Raw genomic sequence first — 21,211 nt, 5'->3', positions numbered from 1 at the left:
CTCTCCATAAAAAAGGTCTGTTGAACTGAAAATGGAAACCTTGGGGGAACTGTGTCTAAGGTTCGGGCCAGAAACATGCTGGGAACCCGGGATTGGGAGGACATCTGGGGAGGAGGGTAGTGACTCTCCTCATCACAGCTGTAGCTCCTTAGAACCTTCCTTAGATAGTCAAAACACACACAGAATTAAGAAAGGCTCTGTATGGTTTATGGTCTTCTTGCAACAAATATTATGAGCCCTACCTTTCAAGGCTTATGACCCTCACACTGCAGGGTTACAGCTCACTTGGTGGAAGATTTAAGGCACTCGCTGTGGGAAAGGGCTCTGATGCTGTAGGATTTAGCTCTCATTCGATATATCAGATTAAAACATTCTTAATAGTACAGAAATGAAGGCCCTTCTACTGCAGTATTGGAAGTTCTAATACTAGAGAGTGTAATGCTGATTGGTCCAGAGCTATGTCATTGCAATGTTTACATCTCTGATAGTGCCAGTGTTTTAATACTGTCCTGTTGCATTTCCGATACTGTAAAGCTAATGACTGCAATAGCATGGTTAAGGATTTCTGGGTATATTCACTGTACTTTTCGATAACAGTGTTTTGTGTATTGTTCTTCTCTTCAGATTGCGCCCATGAAGCCACTTCTGAGACCAACTGTGAGAAGACGGCTGATAGGATTTTAGCTGATGGTAATGAATCAGGAGGAGATTCAGCACAGTCAGCAGAGCAAGAGGAGGCTGAAAGGGACGATGCTGAAAAAGAGGCTGCTGGTATCCTGCCATGTCCACTCTGCCGTCAAAGGGCAGAGAGCTTCCCTGAGCTGAGAGAGCACCTGGAGAATGAGCACCCTGAACTGACCCACAATGAAATCCAACAGCTTTGTGGCCCTAGTGGACACAGTGAGGAGGATGACGAAGAAGAGATGGGCGAGGCAGAAGAAGGTCTGGGCAGCGGAAACAGCATGTCAGATGTGCCACTTATAGAGGGGAAGGCCACGCCTGTAGACTTGGAGACTTCCCCAACCGCCACAACAAGTGTTCCTTTGGACATTCGTCAGCCTGTTTCTTATCGCAAGAGCACAAATTTTGCCCTGGACAAATTCCTAGATCCCTCACGACCGTATAAATGCACAGTGTGCAAAGAATCCTTCACCCAGAAGAACATCCTGCTAGTTCACTACAACTCTGTGTCCCACCTACATAAGATGAAAAAAGCCTCTATTGACCCCTTGCTGCCATCCCGAGCTGAGGCAACCACTGCCCAAGACAAGCCCTTCAAGTGCACAGTCTGCCGCGTGTCGTACAACCAGAGTTCTACACTGGAGATCCACATGCGCTCTGTGCTGCACCAGACACGCTCAAGGGTGGCCAAGCTCGAAGCAGCTGGGAGAAACACCCCAGACACCAACAGCAGTAACAGCGCAGAGAGATCTGATAATTCTGGCACCAGCTACAATATAGAACTTGGAAGCAAAAACACTACAGCTCGTTCGTCATCACCAACTATTGACAATACTTCAGCAGAGGTGAAGGTGGAGGCACCAAGCGCAGAGCCTTTGCAAAGAGGTCTGAGTGTCCCAAGTCTGCCCTTTGTCTCACAGCAAATGCATCTGTCCCTGGACCTGCACCGCCCGGCTTCGCTTCTGCAGTCACCACTGTTCACACCATCTATATTGCCTCCCTTTCCACTAGGGCCTGAGACCTTGCTGAAACTACAGCAACATCAGCAACAGCTCCTGCTACCCTTTTACCTGCACGACTTAAAGGTGAACCCTGAGCTTGGCATGCAAGGGCCCCCTTCCATTCTGTCACTACCAGGTGCTAGCCCCATGCTCATTAGTGGTGGTGGCCTGATGAAACCACCACCAGTCATGGTAAAGGACGAAGCTCAGCCATCAATGGAACCACTAACCTCTGCTTTCTCCTCCTCACCCTCTCTTGCTCAACCAACCCCTGTGAGCAGCAACGTTGGAGAACCTTCTGCATCAGAGTTACCACCCAACAGCGACACAAAGGACACTGAGGTCCCAGAACCCACTCCAGATGATGAGGAAAAAGGTGAGAATGTACAAGAAGAAGAACCACTACCAAAGTCACCACTAGGCAATGCCAAAACAAATGAGTCTGATCAGGAACAGGCAGCCAATGCCATGCCTCCGCCTCGGATCCCCACTGACATCTCACGGACAGCATCCAAAGCCCTGCTAGAGAACTTTGGATTTGAACTTGTGATTCAGTACAATGAGGGAAAACAACATCTGCTCCCAACCCATCCTCCACTATTCCAGCCACAGCCGATGCCACCCCGGCCTCCACAAAACACCAGTGAGGAGCACAGCCATGAGAAGTTGAAGTGTGAGACTTGTGGGAAGCTCTTCTCAAACATGTTGATCCTGAAGACCCACGAAGAACACGTTCATCGTCGCTTCCTTCCCTTTGAGGCACTAAGCCGATATGCAGCTCAATTCCGCAAGAGCTATGACATCATGAATGCTCCCAAGCAGCTGTCTACTGTGGCATCAGCTGAGGCCCCGCCTACTCAGAAGGATCCACAGCCACCACCACCAGAAGCATCTGTCCAGATCCCTCCACTGCCACTTCCACTGGACTTCTCTCTTTGCCCCTCGTTCCTAATACCACCCCTTTCCTTGCAGGCCATGCCCCCTACTCTGCCCAGCATGGAGGAGTTAATGTCTGCTGCACTGGCCCAAGCAAAGACAGGTGAAGTAACAGTGGAGCCAGATGCTGGTGAGAGTCGCAGCCCACGTACCCGCATTACGCCTGAGCAGCTGAAGGTGCTATGGAACTACTTTGACATTAACAACTTGCCTTCGGAGGAGAAGATCCTGCAGATGTCTGAGCACACCGGCCTTGCTGCCAAAGTAGTGAAGCATTGGTTCCGCAACCGCCTCTTCAAGGAACGCCAGCAGGACAAGGATAGTCCCTATAACTTCAGCACTCCGCCATCATCATCTACTGCCCTACCAGAGAGTGAGGAGGCGGGCGTTGGTTGTGGCCCACACAGTCAGAATACTGAGGTCAGTCGGCCTGATCGTTGGGGCAGCCGTCGATTTTCACGCACTAAGTTTTCTGACTTCCAGTTCCAAGCCCTGCAGTCCTTCTTTGAGACCAGTGCCTATCCCAAGGACAGCGAGGTGGATAGACTCTCCCAGCTTCTTGGGCTCCCCAACCGTGTTGTGGTGGTCTGGTTCCAGAATGCCAGACAGAAGGCCAGGAAAAATGCAGCTGAGTCTCCATTCCATGCTGGTGAGAAGGGAAAAGAACCCGGTGTTGAGGAGCGATGTGTCATGAGTGGAAGTAAGCAGATTGCTTGCAAGAAGTGCCACATTGCTTTTCCGTGCATCTTCAAGCTTATCCAACACCTAAAGAAGTGCTACAATGACCAGCTGGCTGAGGAGGATACAGAGGACAGCTCTGAACTTCGGGAAGTATCAAAGGAGACAGACAGTGCCATGCAGGCCGAGGTATCTGCCTCTGTGCAACCTCTACCTGAAACCCCAGAGACACAACCCCCCAATGAAAATTTTGCAACCCCAGTCCCAGCTTTCAGTGAGAAGGAGGAACTGCAGAAGGCAAGAGAGGAAGATGAGGCTCCAGAGAGAGTGAAGGCAGGGCAGGAATGTGAGGCAGAGAAGACTGAAGAGCCATCACCCTCAGTCACAGAGGTTTTATTTGACCAACCTTCAGAAGATCAGGAGGAAGAAGAACAGGAGAAAGAAGTGCAGGTGCCAATCTCGGAAGAGCCAGTGAAGTCTCTGGATCAGGCTTCCCCACAGAATCTGCCCCTGCAGACTCAGTCACCACCAGAGCGCTCTCAAGAGGGAGACAGTGCCAACATCCACTCCTGTGATCAGTGCCAGGTATCCTTTGCCAGCCGAGAGCTGCTGGCCAAGCACCATAGTCTACACATCCTGACCTCCACCCCAGTCCCCGGGCACCTGCTGGACTTGCCTCTCCTGATGTTTGACAATAGCTCACTGCTTACTGGACCACTGCTGTCAGGCAGTTTCAGTGCTCTGTCTTCTACTGTTGGTGACAGCATGACTGGAGCAGTCCGCAAGAGAAAGCTTGATGAAGACAGCTTGTCACCCACTGAGAGTGAAGCCGGCTATCTGGGTGATGAGCCCCCAAAGGATAAACGACTAAGGACCACTATCTTGCCTGAGCAGCTTGAGATCCTACACCGTTGGTACATGCAGGACTCCAACCCCACCCGCAAGATGCTTGACCGAATTTCTGAAGAGGTGTCACTGAAGAAGCGTGTGGTGCAGGTTTGGTTCCAGAATACCCGGGCCCGGGAGCGCAAGGGTCAGTTTCGTTGTACAGCGTCCACTACATCTACAAAACCCTACACCAAATTTATCCCTATGGGGAAGCCAGAGGCCCTGTCCCGCCACTTGACCGACTCCCCTTCAGGACCAATACTGGCCCATCGCAGTCCTAATCTCCAGGTGCTTAGAGATACTGCTGCCTTCTACTACAATGCTACAAACATGCATCATGCATCTTCTCCTGCACCAGCACCCAGAGGAAACCCATCATCCTGCCAACCAGTGGCAACTTCTCAAGCTTTCATGATTAAGGCAGACACATGCTGCACTGCACGGGAACCGGCTACATCTGACCCCACCCCAGCCGAGCCAGCGGACTCTGCCACAATCAGCACTCAAAACACAGACCAAGAGAGTAGTGCTGGTGAGCCATCACCCCCATTCGACAATGCTGATGAGAGCAAACAACGAGCATCTCCACCTCCTCCTACCATGGAAACAGAGGCTCGCAGCCCTGGTGACATGAGTGACTCATCCAGCTTGGCTGACCCAGACTCTCCAAATCCTGGCCTGCAAAAGTATGCAGACAACAGCCTTGATGCCCTGGGCCAACGGCGCTTCCGCACTCAGATGAGCAGTTTGCAACTCAAGATTATGAAGGCTTGCTATGCCAACTATCGCACACCCACTATGAGTGAGTGTGAGCTGCTCGGCAGCGAGATCGGCTTACAGAAGCGGGTCATCCAGGTGTGGTTCCAGAATGCCCGTGCAAAGGAGAAAAAGGCTAAACTTCAGGGGTTACCACCACCAATGGGCCTCGATTCATCAGGGGATGCACCCCGTTCTGAGTGTACCTATTGCCGGGTCAAGTATGACTTCTATGTGTCCTGTCGCAGTCATGTCTTCTCCCGCCAGCACATCGCCAGGCTGAAGGAGGCAATCCAGAAGCAGCTGAAGAACGAGATAAAGTACTACGATCTGGCACCCGCTGCAGGGGGTGCTGTCCCACAGCTCAAGGCAGAGCTGAAAACAGGCACCACCGCTGCTGGGCCACCTGCAGCTGCCACTTATCCAGGGCTAGGATTTCAAAATATGCCCTCTGCTCTGCCCAGGCTTGCCCCGGTTCTGCTGTCTGGCCAGCAAGTGCCACCCACCCCCATCGGAGGGCTGGCTCCATTTAACACAGGTGAGGATGGGCAGCCGAGGAAGGAGAGGAGGTATCTGGGGTGCTCGAGTTATGGGCACATACAATGGGGGGAGGTGGAGGTGAGTGTTTGCGTTTGTGTGTGCGCAGAGAGAGCTAGGATGGATGAAAATGAGGAAGAATTGAGATCAAGAGACAGAAGACAAACAGAAAAGGAATGAAGAAGTGGTAATTCAATGATAGGAGAGTCAGTTGATAAAGGAGAGTTTAAAAGAGGAGCTGAGAAGAGTAAAGGAGACTTGAACAGGAGATACAGAGATTGAAGATGGAGTGAAACGGAAAGAGTTGATGGGGAAAAATAAAAAAAATGGGGAAAACTGTCAGGTCTTCTTATGGGGGTATGAGCAAGGATACAGAGCAGGAAAATAATATTTAGAGAACAGAAAGGGGACAGAGAACAGTAAACAAAACGGCTGAAGAGATTTAAGTTGACTGAATGGGAATGAAGAGAGGAAAATTGGCTGGTGGATGTAAAAGGAGGTGACTGGGGCAGAGAAAGTGAGATGTGTGCGAGGAAAATGAGATGCTGTTTAGGGAAGTGGATATTAATGTAATACTGGATGGCCCAAGGAGTGGTCTTTACCTAAAATGGTCTATATATGGATGGGGCTGTTTTGATGCCTCACACACCCGGTATCAACCTGCACAGCCCAGGCCACACAAAGGATGCCTTCTGGTCACACCTCTGGTCATGCAAAGGCTCTATTGGGTCTAATGCCAGTTCGCACAGGAAAATGAGGCTAATAATTATTATTAAAACCGCCCAGTTTGAGACTGGTTAGCACAGCTTTGGCCTGGCTCCCCTGGCCAGTACTGATGATCCACAGTCTAAAGGCCCGTTAAGGCCTGAGGTCGCCTTGGCCCACTGGCCTTTTACAAGGAGGAATATTAGGATATGATGTGATCCAGCTGCTGCAATGCCAATGCAGTCCTCTGGTTTCTGGTTCCAGTCTACACAGATAGGGTTTCCCTGACAAAGCCGAGCATCAGGGCCATACAACCTCCCCAGCCAGGACATAATCCTGCAGGTAATGCCGTCTTCTTCATCAGTAACATACAGAATTATGGACAGGTAACTGTGAATAACGGAGATGATTTTAATTTGAGTGGGTCTGAGTGATATAAAATAGACCACAAAAGTAAAGCTTGAGTTATCTCTAATGACACTTAGATCCCTGAGGTGAAAAACGTCTTTGTTATTCACATTTTAGCGATCTACATATTTACTTTATATGTGGCCTCCAAAAGCCTCTGCCTTGCTTCCGGCGAATGCACAGTAGCAGAGGACTAATGTGGGAGCAACACATAACATGGCCTGTCCTTCACCCATTCTCCAGAACCTTCTGAAAGTAATCCTCAGCCTTTAGTTATTCATCACCACCCTCTGTGCGGTCCTGTCCCCCCTGCCTAAACTTGCACTCCTCTGGTGAGCAGAAAGGTGGCGCCTCATGTTTTTTTGTCGTCATCGCAGGTTTGCAGCGACTTCTTACAATAGGGGAGAACGCGGTTGGTGCAGTCATGGTGCTGCATGTTCTCCTACCTCTCTGGAGTCTGTGGAGCCCTAGAAGAAGGAGGAGGAGAATGTTGAGACTGCCAAACGTATTCCGCCATGCTCACGTCTCTGGAAACATGGGCAAGACAGCAAAATGAAAGGGGAGCAAGTGCTTTTCCCCGATTACGTCATCAGTATGTAGCAATTTTGGTTGCCTACTGTTATTATCTCTTTGCAGTGAATAAACAAATTTTGATCTGGTTGTTAACGCTACAGACTTTCTGTACAAGCCATACATCACAGTTCCATTAGTAATCCTGGAGGGAACCACTTAAAGAACTAGCAGCGAACTTGGCTTGCAAAATGCAGCCCGCATATTTTATTAGTCACACAGTATAAAAGCCAACTTCTCCCTTTTTCGAATATACTCTTTGCCCTCTCAGGATGCACAAATAAGTCTTCCATATTTCTCAGCAAGAGGGAGATTTTTGAGGACCTTTGTTGGACGAACTGTCTGGACGGGAGCACCCTTTGTTCTGGGAGGTTAGTATCTGTTGTATGCATAATGGACAAAGTCAACTGTGAACCCTCTAAACAGAAGAAAATGCCCACATTCCTAAAAGAAAAACAAAAGAAAAAACTGCGAACATCAACATCTGTTGCAAGTTGGTTTAAACGACCATTGGTCTCTGATTCCCATTCAAAGATCAGTTGTTACAGTTATAGTTACAGCTAATATTTGTTAAACAAAGATCAGCAAGCCAACCACTTTACTATCAGTACAGTTAACAATCTTGACATTTGAATCCTTTTGAATGCCAGGCCGGAAGCTTGGCTGCACAGTTGCTACCTGCCAGATCCTGGATTCATCAACTGGGTCTTATTCTTCATTGATGATGAGTAAGTGCAGAGAATGGCTGAGTTTTCTTTATACTGGAAGTTGGCTGGCCAACGTCTGACAGTTTGGGCACATTCCTAGATGACCCAGACGCATGTGTTGAAGCTTGAAGGACGTATCATCCTAAAAAACACCAACAAACAGTGACTTCAGCTTTACTGCATGTCCAGATCCGACACGGCATTGGGCAGTCCTGACCGGACCTCTTGCCAGGCCAGGTGTGTGTTCATATTTCTACCACATGTGCAAGTTTCTGGTATCCCTTTAGAATTAGCTAACACTCTCTGTGAGCTTTGGACCCTGTGAGAGGGGGACTGTGACCAGTAGAGGAGCGTCTGCACTGGAGGATAATCGGAGCATTTGCAGAATTGCAGCACATGTGGAAAGAGAAACTAATGAGGAGAAATAAAGATATTGATCCTTGTTGCACCTCACTTGGGAAGGTGTAGCAATTTGACACATTCCTAGGTTTACAAGTCTTTGTTAATCTGCAAATGCACTAAAATCCATGGGTGGATGCATGAGAATGCCCACGTTGAAATGTAACCTAATGCGCCACAAGCAACTGCCTTGCATTACATTTCTTCACAAAGCCACACAAATCAGGCCTTGTGTGGCTGTTTTATATATAACTGAAGCCTTTGCGTTGTCCTTCAGTCACCTTGCATGAAGCAAAGACAACGCATTGCTTCATAAATATAGGCATAAGTCCAGATTCTGGGCTGTTCCACCCTCAGTTGGCTAAATAGTTAGTGGAGACAGTATTTCTGGACCTGTGCACTTCCTTTTTATTGCATTGTGATCTCGGCTTCTTCTTTGATCAATATTTTGCACTAACTACTCAGATAAGAAAGTTTCATCTATTTGCTTCTTGAAAAATATCATCCCTAATTCTTACCTCATTGAAGTTATCCAGGCAGTGGTACTCCCAGGCCTAGATTTCTGTAAATCACCTTAATTGGGACTTCCAGTTTACAACATCTGTCACCTACACGTTAATCAAAAGCTGCACTCCGCTCCTTTTTGCACTCCTTATTAATCTCCATGTCTCTCAGAGTTGTTCAGAGCGCTATTCCCCCCAGCCCCCCGAAAGTCTTTGTTTTTATGACACAAGGAAGTGAATGGCATTGGACTCGTTCTTATTTAAGGCAAACTTCTCTAACAATACTCTAGTAGCACTGTTTGGTTACTTGCTGCTCGTTCCGATCATCAGTTAAGGTTACCTTGGTAAAGACGCTCTAACCTTTAACCTTTCTGACTTTCAGACATGGGAATTAGGCCCCTCTCTCAATATTACTGATAAGACAAACCAACTCAATATTCATAGAAAGCCTGGTAACATGGCTGTTTTGTAAAACATTTGGTTTATTTGATATACTCTAATCCCACACTTAATAAATACGTTAAAATATTTTGCAAATCTGATAACTTTGGGGATGTACATGTAGGCAATGAGAAAAATAGATATAGGTGGAGTCAATGAACGGTATACACAGGTGGAGGAATAGACAGGTGGGGTAGAGGGACTTAAAAGGCAGTAATTAAGGAAAAGATGATGCTTCTCATACAAAGTATAGGATGATTATATACTGTGGTAAATGAGCGCAACAAAGAAATGGAGGAATAGGTATATTATATGATGAAGAGGCTTGGCTTGCATTAGGATATAATGCATGGAGAGCCCTCCACAAATAATCACTTCCGAAAACAACATGTTGAGACCTCAAAAACATCTACATAAAGCTGTGACAACAAGGTGCTCTGATGTCCATGAGTAACTAAGGCCCATATTTATACTTTATTTGTGCCGCATTTGCGTAATTATTTTTTTAACGCAAAAGTGACGCATTTGCTTAAACAAATGATGCAAATGCGGAGCTAAAAAAGTATAAATATGGGCCTAAGTCAGTCAGAAATATGAAAAAAAGCTACACCTATGTCATTTAGGAACTCCTAAGTATAACTAAATGGCACATAGTCAACAAGGTCTAAAGACCTGCTAAATAAAACATAAAAAACAGAATAAGGTGCTAAGGTCCACAAAAATACTTTAGGCAGGAGCAAGATGTTATCACCTTGAAGCTAGCATATTCAGCCATGTTACAAATTGAATGCATAGAATTATCATTAAAATAAACATAGAAACATCACAAAACAACCACATCAAGGAGAAGCATGAAGGCCGAAAATATTCTAAAAAACAAAATTCTGAAAATAGCAAAACCCGATGTCAGATTTTTCAGAATAACTTCTTTATGCTTTTATTTGGTGGAAGTTACCTAGAAACGAAATGCAGTGCTCTGAAACTGCAAGACATAGGGCAACTTTGGTTTACGTTTCAGTGCTGTTGTGACCATTCCAATGTAATTATTGCTTTTCTTTGGAAAATACTACTTCATCAGCACATCAGTTTGGTGTAGGATGAGATCAAAAGTAAGTCATAAATGAATTACCTGTAAATGTAGTTGTCCACCATTGGTATATCTTGAAGATACACATTCTTTAGTCATCGAGCAGCAAATCCCACTATACCTTCAGAATAGTAGCGTACACCATTATAGTAGCACAGTCACGTTATTCGAAAAAATCTTCAGTCAAACCAATGAGGGGTGAGAGGCATTTAGGGTGTCTACTGCAACAAACAACAAAGCAGTGGAAGAAATGCTTAAATTAATCTTTGCCACTGGTAGTCACTCAGTACACATTCCATGCCGTTGTTTTCACACACCATGCCTCTCTAAAAACAAGCCAAATGTATACAAATCAACCTTGGTATGACAGGGTCCTGCACAAAAAATCTGAGATACTGAGAAAATAAATAGGAGTCTAAAGAAGATAGCTAATGGGACAGGAGACCAGCGAAGAGGAAATGTACGAACGTTCTGTTTGGGGACCTCAATAGCAACATTAGCTCCAGCTTATGAGACAATACCTGCAGAAGACATAAGGCAGCAGAACGTCTCAGTGAAAAAGTTATATAGAATTCCTGTCCCAACCGCACAGTGCGAAAATCAGTGCACAAATAAAGATGTTTCCAGGTGTATGCATTCCATTGGCATAGTTGTGTCAGATGGTTGCGCAAGACCAGTGATAAATTAAGTAATCCGAACAGGGCCTCAGAGAAAGTAAAATGGCGCTTGTAATACTGGGATACATAGCTTCTGAAGCCTAAGCATAAAAAAACTCCTGCTTAATAGAGATCCTGCCAATCCATTCCTAAAATGGTGGTACTTAGAAAATAGTTACTATCTAGAAAGTTGGGACATGCTAGCTCACAATTGATGGTTTAAGATTCATTCTGGTAATGTGAATTCCCAGGGACTCTGCTGAGAGCACGGTCTAATAACATGAGTTGTTACAGTGTTCATATGTATAGAAGATTATAGTGTATTCTAGTAGAATTCTGAATCGCATGGCTACCCAATGGGCCTCCCAACGCTAAGGACACATCAACCACAAAGTACCGTGCACAACAAAACGAACTAAAAAGAAAAGTCTTTAAGCATGTTCTAAATCTAGGTTCTGACTCACTCTTTCTCAGCTCTGCCAGCAGAGCATTCCAGAGCTTGGGAGCTAAGAAAGCAAATGAGCGTCCCTCGCATTTTGCCTTCTTGATCCTGGGGACTGCAAACAGCCTTTGAGCAGCAGAGCGCAATGGTCTCCTAGGGCTATAGGGGCTTAACAATTGCTGTATCAGCTATGGTACCTTCTCATGCATTGCCTGATGGGCTAGACAGATCTTAAACTAAATTCTCTTATGCACTGGAAACCAATGCAGAGACGCTAAGGCTGATGTGACCAACTGATGCTTAGGAATTGTTAGCAAAATTAGAGCTGCCGCATTTAGAATCACTCGAAGCCTTTTCACCACAGATTTGTGACTCCTCAGATAGAGAGTTTCCAGACTGGATCCAGAAACTTTTCATAGTTTTCTTATGCTGCTCCACATGAGCCCCAGAACTTGCACAAATGTGATGTCAGTGGACTAAATAGCGCCCACCCCAGCATTGTGACAATTTCCTTTTTTCCTTTCCAGGTGTGAAACTGGAGTTGATCTCTGTAGTTTCCATGCAATGCCTGGGAATGTCATGTCCAGAAGAATCAGGCTTCAAAATCTGTTGCAATTTCAATGAACAGATGTCCGTTTCAGACCATCACGAGGTCTGTCCATGGTGCATGGGGTCAAAGCATGATTCTAGGTTGTGCAACACATGCTGCCTCATGCACCCCAAGGCCATCAAGGAGTGCGAGGCCAACATGTTTATGGCCCATAGTCTGACTCAGTGCTGGTTAAGGTCTCCCTCTAATTTGTGTTCCTCTTCATCAAAATATTCTAAAAGTGGGTCAAAACTGCTGCTGGGAGCCACCACGAGCTGTCTGGGACGGGAGTCCCATAATCCCTGGCAGGGGAGGAGTCTGCCACAGCACTATAAAGCACTGGCAAAGCCCCACTGCTTTGGAGGTCAAAACTACTGCCAGGAGGCGCCATGAGCTGTTGGGGAGTCCCATAAAACCTGGCAGAGGAGGAGTCTGCTGCACCACCACAGCACTATAAAGAACCAGTGAAGCCCCGCTGTGCAGGTCACACCCAGGCTAAGGGCAGGCCCATCCTGCACCCACCAGAGACAGGAAGAGGCAGGGCCAGCCCCCTTGGTTCCATCTCCAGTTGAAGCAGTCCTTGTTGGTCATACTGAATACCCGACTAGAGGCATTGTATCATGGGAAAAAGGAAAGCTGCTGACCCTGCAATGGACACTGGAAAAGAGCTGAAACAGGCACATTGACATGCAGCAGAAAACTTTAAAGGATATTGACACTGATTGAGGAAGTGGAAGTCCTATTTAATAAAGGATTAAAACAGCCAGGCCCACATGTCATAGAGCCCAAAATAACCCACTTTTTGAAGGGAAGAGGAATAATACTAGATCCGATACGCAAACCCCCAAAGTTACTGCTGCTTCAGAGCGTACTGCCATGGCTGGGCAAATTGCTCCTTGCCTCTTAAATCCTCCCAATGGCTAAAAATTGTTGGTTTATAGCCAATCTGCTGCACCGATCTGCTCTACAAGTTTACTATGCTTTAATCAATTTGCATCAATCGCCGGTCCCATCTGTGGACCACTTTGCCATCTAACCCTGCAACAGCCCCTGAAACCGTGAGCTTGGAGGACAGTATAGCCCTGATTAATGACATGAGGAGCAAACTTTTCCCAAAACTAAAGGCAAGCCAAAGGGAAGTAACAGATGCCTTAGTCAATAAAATGAAACACTGGATTCAAGTCCAACTGCATGCCTTTCCTTAATTCATTATGACATGATGCATGCCCAGTGTCTACTGAATCACACAGATGGGTATGATATCATTAAATTACATGTGAGAAACCCCAAGATAGCTAATAGGTTACTAGCTCTAGATCCAAGAAAAGTTTCCCCTTCCAGGCTCCAACATACAGTTTAAAAGCACCCCATGTTCCCAACCCTCTAAACTATCACGCCTTGCGGCCTCTCACCCGACAAGCAACTTCACCATTTTTGCTGCCCAGAACTCCCATAGTAACCCAGGCCAAGTCAGTGCTGTAGTCCCTTCTTCCTCCCTTGAAGCAGCGTGCTATGCTTGTTCCACTCATTCTCCATAAATAGAAATCGACTGACTAAATCATGCTAGAACATACAGCAAGGAGGAGAAAACTTTTTTGGTCCCCAAACTAGGCTCACTTAGTTTGAAACCGCAAGCTCTGTTTACTCTCACTTCAATGTGAGTAACTTAGCCACATAGTGCAGTACCTTAGCTGGTAATTCCATCATCCACCATGTCAGAACTTCACAATATCTGACCAGTATAAATCAGATCTGATCACTGGAACATTGCTGGTCTGCTAGTGAAAATTAACTCCAAATGAGGACTTTTTATTAGGCGATACAATATAGTACTTCTGCAGGAGACCTGGGCACTTGAAAAACACTTTAAATCAGGGTACTCCAATTACAGCATAGAAGCAGTACCATCTAGAGCTGCCTGCCCCCTCTGTAGGCCACCTAATATGGGTCAGGAACATGCTTAATGTATCTATCAAAAAACTAGAGATAGACAGTAAAGGCATCTTGGGTTTATCTATAAGGATAGACAGGTAAGACTGACATATACAGTATGTACAACCGCACAGTACAGAAGAACAAAGAATCCCCTACGCTTATTTTGCTTGCCCATCATCCTTATAATAGGACAGCCAACGCACCTCTCTAAGTTGCCAGGGACTTTAACACCACTTTTGAGCCGCTTGACAGCATAGCTTTGGCTATCAAGTTAGGAGATAAAGCAAGAATTATAATGACACTAGAGAGCTAACCTTTATCATCATGCAGACCTTTATATGGCATGCAGGCCTTTAATGGGGGGTTTCCTTCCGACAGACACTGTGCTCCCACATTTGTACAGGGAGATAAACAGAGCAGAATTGATTATGAAATTTTTAATCTCAATCTCTGGCATGTAGCGGCAGACTTTAAAGTCTGTCCAGACTGGATAGCAACCATAATGCCCTCAAGTTAACATTGAATGGCAACTTTTTTAGGGACACCATTGACTTGAGCGCCCGTTCACAGACATTTCACACCGATGGGAATAATAGAAAATCCATTAAATGGTAGAAACTATGGGCCATATTTACATTCCCTGTGCACTGCAGGTGCATCACTTTTTGTGACGCACCAGCAGCACATAGTGCAGACCCATATCTACAAGCCCTCGCAAAGCCATTTTGTTTGGCTTTTCATGGCCTTGATCATATGGTGTAAGGCAACACAGCACAAGACAACGCTTTGTCTTTCAGTGCATCAGGCAAGCATACCATGGGCTTTGCAGTGGGTGTTCCCACGCAACATCTATGGGGTTTAACACATTTCCAGATTTACAAGAATCTGTAAACCTGGAAATACATCAAAACTGTACACCTCCCCAGGGCAGGCGCAATGATGGGAAATATCTATTTCTCCTCAGTGTTTCCTCTTTCTATGTGTGCTGCTTTCTGCAGCACACATAAAAAGAGGAAAATGCCTCTCTAGATTGTTTTTATGCAGGAAGGGGTTCTTCCTGCACAAAAACAATCCTGCTGACAATACAGAGTGCTAGGCAGCAATTTGTGCACCAGCGCAGGAGAAAATGACATAAATATGCTGTATCTTGTAAATACTGTGCATTTCTGTCCTTCATCACGGGGTTTGTAAATATGCCCCTATGTTTTCTACTGATACATTATTGCAAAATTAATAATAGTTTAAATACTTTTTTTGCTCCATTTACAAAGTACCTCTATGAAACAGTCCCTCTGTTAGATCTTTATGAAGACCTGTTTAAGGCACTCTAACACATTTGTTCAAGGAACTTGTGTAAAAAATAAAAAGAAAGGGGTCAGCTGATCAGCCACCAGCCTGGTATTTAAATGTGTCGCACAGCCAAGGGGCTACTAATCAAGACTGCGAAGCATTGAGCTTGTGAGGCAATTAGTGTAGCTCGTACAGAGATGGATTGTTACAAACTGGGCAGCCCTGTTTGAGACATCAAAAAATAGGGACTCTCAGACCTTCTGGCATGTTTTTGCACACAGCAGCCTCAAAACCCACAGTCCTGTAGAATTATCTTTGCAACTGCAACAATGAGTGCAGCATTTCTCAGAAATGTACGCAGCAACTTGCACAGGGTCAGGTGTAAGAATGTCCAACACTCAGGCCTTGGGGTCAACCGATATTGACCCCATCCAATTTACACATTTACACTGGATGAAACTCTGATAGCCATCCAGCTCCTGCAACCTGGGAAGGTCCTGGACCCAGACAAAGTTCCAGGTGATCTATTTCACTCCAAGACTGCTGTGTGGGACCCCTATATACATGCACTGACAAACAGGATTGCGGCTGGTGGCAAAAGTCCTGGCTCTTGGCAGAGCGCCAATATTATTCCACTGTTTAGAAAAGGAGATACAACAGTCACAGTAAACTACCAGCCCATCAGTCTAATCAATAATTTGTAAAATGCTGCCAAGTTCTGGATAAAATTTTGGATTGATAAGGCCAGCATTATCTCTCCATTTCAGGCAGAATTTCGCTCCAGGGTGAGCCCAACCAACCAGAACTTTACATTTAATCTAATTGTTTGGAAATATCTTAGGCTCTCTAAAAGATCACTTATGCATGGCTTTTGTGGATCTTAGCTATATTCTAAAAAATATCTTGGTCCACAATGGAGAAGTGTAGCCCTTGACTCCCTCTGCAGTATCTGATCAATCTCTCAATCCAAACAGATTGTTAGTCAAACAATTTATTGCATATATATTTCAATATTGGTTCATAATCAAAACGTATTATATTCATTCCACCAAGGTGCTCCTAAAATGGTGGTGCCACCTTAAGGGTTACCTTGCTGAAGCGAAGAGGAAGAGACCAAGGTGCCTTGAGTCAAATTATCAGAGTAGGATGGAGAAGGTGGATAGAATGGCTAGGGCTATGCGTTCCTCCATACTTTTGAAGAAACATGGTTGGCTCTGATGGGCTTGGGGTGGGCACCTTTGTGCCCATTCCATGGTGTTTCACCATGGAAATGGGCCTACCTGCACTCTAACGCCTGGTCTGACCCTGGTGTTAAATTATTTAGGTCTGCCTCCAACTCGCGTGTCCTTTCTACGCCTGGAGGTAAATATGGCACGGGGTCCTAGCGTAATGTTTAGGACGGGAACGCCTACCTTGCATCTCATTGACGCAAGGTGGGTTCGCGCATCCTAAACATGGTGCTGACTCCAATATTGTGACGCTAGACGGGTCTAGCGTCAAAATATAAATATGGAGTTAGGTTAGCGCTGCTTTATCACCAAAATAAATGGCGCTAAGGTTCAATAAATATGGGCCAAAGTTCTTTAGTTTTTCCCCTTCTTCAGGTGATCTGGGGAATTGATACGATTCCAGTGTTTCAGAAGTGGATCATGTTCCAATCCTGGTGGTTCTTCATCCGCTAGGTCGCTGCCTTCCCGCATTCTAATGATCACAGTGCAGGTTGGTGCATGAGAGCCCTCCGGTGGTGTCTTTGTCGAAAGTGGTTCCAGCCTGGGGGAGATCTGCAGTGAATTCTAGGATAGTAGAGGAACACTTCTCACAATGGTTATACTTTTATCCTCTGCCAGCAGTCTCCACAGTTGTGATGGACACACCCTCCCTTGAGTGGAGTGCACATCTGGAGGAGTTGGAGATCACAGGACTTAGGTCTCCAGAAGAACAAGTGTTTTAAATCAACCTGCTCAAAGTGCATAGAGTTTGGTTAATCCTGAAAACCTTCTACCTCGGGGCTGGTCTGTCTAGACCTTGAAGGACAGTAGGGCTGCAATGTGGTATGTCGACAAGCAGAGAGAAGTGGCAGCTATCTTCTCTGCTGGGAAGCGTTGAGACTGGACTTGGGCACACAAGCATGGAATTAGGATATTTGCCAGCCATTTGGTTTGCTCAATTGACGTCATCTTGCCAACCACGAATGGCCTCTCAATCCGGAGGTTGTCCAGATCATCCTTGCCCTGTGGGGCACACTCCGTTGATCTTTTCACTCTTCATCAGAATGCTAAATATCCAGAGTTTTGTGCCATCAAGGTTCCATTGCAGAGAGCCCTTGAAGATGCATTTAGATTGAGGTGGAGTTTTTCATTACATTGTATTTCTTTCCATGTCTTTGATTCCCTTGGTTTTGAACATGATTCACTAGGACAGGACAAACACAGTTTTGATCGCTTCAGACATGCAGAGAAGGATATGGTATGCAGACTTCCTTAGACACTCCTTGTGTCTTCCACTCGATTTACCTTGCAGTCTGGACTTCCTAGCCCATTCAGTTTTCAGAGCCTGAACTGTCATGGCTGGAGGCTCTGAAAATGGAAGGGTAGATACTCAAGTTCCTTCCAGCTGCTGTCAGAGATAGTCCGCATCACATTGTCAGATTGTCGCCCCAATACAAAATCAATCTACTCTGAGTGGTGGAGCAGGCTTGTTGCATTGTGCAAGTAACAAAATGTAGACTCTTTAAAAGCACACCTGTCCAAAATTCTCTGTTTCTAGTCCGGTAGGGATGTGCAGTAGTCTTTTACATTCCTGCCCTGTCGGCATTTATCTGCCTTCCAAAACAGCAGCCGTCTTCAAATCCCATTCTCTGTGCAAGACTCTGCAGTGACCTGCTGCCACCGTTTGTTCACCCTCCTTTCACAAGTTTTTTTTTTTTTTTTTTTTTTTTTACTAAAGCAGCTTTCTTTCCTATGGTGTTGACCCCTTCTTATCTGGGGCAGTTCATTAACAGTCCTACCTCTTACTCTCCACCACATCCCAATAAGGAGTAGGTGAGATTACACCAGCTAGACCCCAGAGGACACCATACTGACTGCACAAATAAAATCTGGTCTGATCGCCAGCTGTTCATGTGGTATGTAGGCAGCAAAAAGGACAAAGGAGTTTATGTAGTTGGATCATTCTCTTTATGAAGACGTGCCGTGCCATAGTCAATAAGAAACTGCCTGGGGGAATCGACGTGCATTCCATCAGAGTAAAGTCTCCAACGTCCGAGCTGTCCAGAGAGGTCACAGTTGCTGAGATTTGTAGCATTGTCATAGGCACCTTCCACTAAGCATTCTTGCTTAGATTCAGAAGTGAGAAGGGATAGACATTTAGCAGATTCTGTGCTCAGGGATTCCTTTGTCACACCATTGCTTTAGGCCCCCACCTCGAAGGAGATACTACTTTGGAATCTATTCAAGAGCGGAGGAATCTGCAGGTGGAAGTATCCATGAGAAGAAAAAGTCACTTTCAGTAAGTCTTTTTGGTGGTTACTCTTATGTACCTGCAGATTCCTCACCGATCCCGGTCACCTGAAGGATGACGGATGGTCATAGGCCACCATTGGACAAAGGTGACAAAACAGTTGTTGCAGTACACGGTTACATTTATTATGTTGTTTCCTCATCTCTGCCTCTTAGGGCACAGGGAAAGGTTTCCAGATCCATCCTGGTATCTAGGGATAGTCAACAGATGAGGAATATAGATAGATAGATCAATAGATCATCCTCCAGAACGGTCATTATCAAAGGTGAATAACTTTTTTTTTATAAGTGATACTGGCATCCTAAAGTGAAGGGAGGTGTGAGAGGACAGAAGAGATGGAAAAGGTGGCAAGGGAGGAAATTGAACATGGTAGAAGTAATATGTGTGGACCTTTGTAGATGAAGTGGTGTTCTTCATCACCCTAATAATCATACTTGGAAAAGGTAGGGAAGGGGGACTGAAACTGAAAAGGAGGATGTAGGTTGAAATTTTGGGAAAGGTTGGGGATCATAAGCAGAGACACTGAGCAGAATCAGGAGCTGGATAGAAATCATTGTAAACTGAGCCAGGAGGCTGCCTTCCCTACAATTGTTTATGCAGCCTCTGCCTAATATATAATTTATCTATACACAAGCCTGAAAAAAGAGCAAGAAGGAGAATCGTGGCTCTTCATTTTGTTAGGGGTCTCTGAGAACAGAGGGCGCATGACTCAAGGAGGAGACGTGTCGCCCAGTGTGATCTCTACTGACCTTTTAGTGCACAGATTTCATGATAGGTGGGTAATTGGTTGCTTCAGTGGGGGCCTCAGAGCTCGTGTTGGAGATGCAGTTGGGGTCATGCACTGGGTATCAAACACTACAGTGTTTCTGGGGCAAAGTTAGGTAGACCGATTTGAGGGACCTTGCCATCTAGCTAGTCCGCTTTTAGATCAGTGGAGAGAGAGAGTCTAGCCTTGCAATTAAACACAATACAAAGCAAAATATTTAATTATCATGAACAGTCAGACATGTCTCGCCAAAATTGGTATGTAAATAGGGTTCTCCTATATTGCCTTTTAATACTGTGTTCTGTTAAGTGTTATATCTTCTAAATATGATAGTTCTTCTGCTGACATGTCAAAGCCGTACCTATACCACATTTGTCTCATAGATCTGTGTTTTACTTATGAGAGACATAACCCTTCCACCCCAAACACTTAATTTTATTTTATTAACACACACCTCACTGTTGAACCAGAGCCCAAACTCACCTTCTCTATCCCCCAGAGCTGTAAATAATCTCAATACTGCTACACCATCCTTGTTGACTGCCACAGCACTCTCCAGGTCCTGCATTCTGAGCCTTCTATCTTGATCTGAATTTCCCTGGAGAATAAGAGAGCGCAGAGTGACTCAATATGAGTAGTGATGAGAAGATTGCCATCAACTATAGGAAGGTTGGCACTCATGCCAATACTTTGCCTTCACTCATTAAGCCTCACAGTGACCAACTTGCCAGCATTTCCGTAGACTACCGTGCTTACGTCACTGACATCCAACTTCAAAATCACCCACTTGTTTCAAAATCACCCCCCAGGGGCCCCACGACACCCGTTCCCGCCAGCAAGGTTCTGGCGGTCAAAACCGCCAGAACCAGGCTGGCGGGAAGGGGGTCGGAATCCCCATGGCGGCGCTGCCTGCAGCGCCGCCATGGAGGATTCCTCAGGCCAGGGGAAAACCGGCAGGAAACCGCCGGTTTCCCTTTTCTGACCGCGGCTTTACCGCCGCGGTCAGAATTGGCCTGGATGCACCGCCAGCCTGTTGGCGGTGCATCCGCGGTTGACCCCCCAAATGCACTCAGCCACTTAAATGGGAGATCTAGAGCAATTGCTATCAAAGCTAAGACTGACACTAGGACTGCATTTGTATTTGCTAGTAGGTATCATTTTAAATCCACTCAAACAATCCAAGTTCTTGATATCAAGACTGCTGTAGGCCCCTAGGTCACTGCACAGTACTAAAAACGGGATTGATCTCCAAAGGCAAGTACAAGGGAGGGATGCAGATTTGCATGTTGTCATTAGCGCTGCATTTGTGTGTGTGTGTGTCTTTATTTAGCTAAAACATTAACAAGGTATTAATTGCTAAGTGTAATATAGAAAGCCAAAGGCATCCATCACAATGGCATGGGTTCAGCAATTAACATTAAAAAAAAAGGGAAGAAAAAAATGAGAACACACCCTTGATGCGGCAAGGGGGTTTAGTGAAAAAGAGTAATGTATCGTGGTTTAGCTGAGGCAAGCTGCTTACTGCTGATCGATCTTGTAACATCAGGGCTTTGTCACCCAGACACTGCCTTCCTAGGATAACAAAGGAGTCCAAACTGCCTGAATGGAATCTGTGTGAACAAATGTTGATGTTCGATCACTAACCGCTCCAGTACCTTAGCTACGCTTTGAAATTAAGAGATTGTGAAGTATTAAGCAGACTTGAGTATTCAGACAT

At 45.7% G+C, this 21,211-nt stretch overlaps 1 protein-coding gene across 1 annotated transcript in view; it reads left to right on the top strand.

The window, feature by feature from the left end:
• ZFHX2 (zinc finger homeobox 2) overlaps positions 1–21,211 on the top strand; it is a 194,685-nt gene that overhangs the window by 143,577 nt on the left and 29,897 nt on the right. The window contains exon 10 of the mRNA XM_069242071.1: positions 625–5,478. Within this exon, the coding sequence (XP_069098172.1) occupies positions 625–5,478 (4,854 nt within the window). The remainder of the gene's footprint in view (positions 1–624; positions 5,479–21,211) is intronic.

The sequence above is a fragment of the Pleurodeles waltl genome, chromosome 6, assembly GCF_031143425.1.
Source record: "Pleurodeles waltl isolate 20211129_DDA chromosome 6, aPleWal1.hap1.20221129, whole genome shotgun sequence".
NCBI lineage: Eukaryota > Metazoa > Chordata > Amphibia > Caudata > Salamandridae > Pleurodeles > Pleurodeles waltl.
The sequence above is the reverse complement of the archived record's forward strand: the minus strand, read 5'-3'. Positions and strand labels throughout refer to the sequence as shown.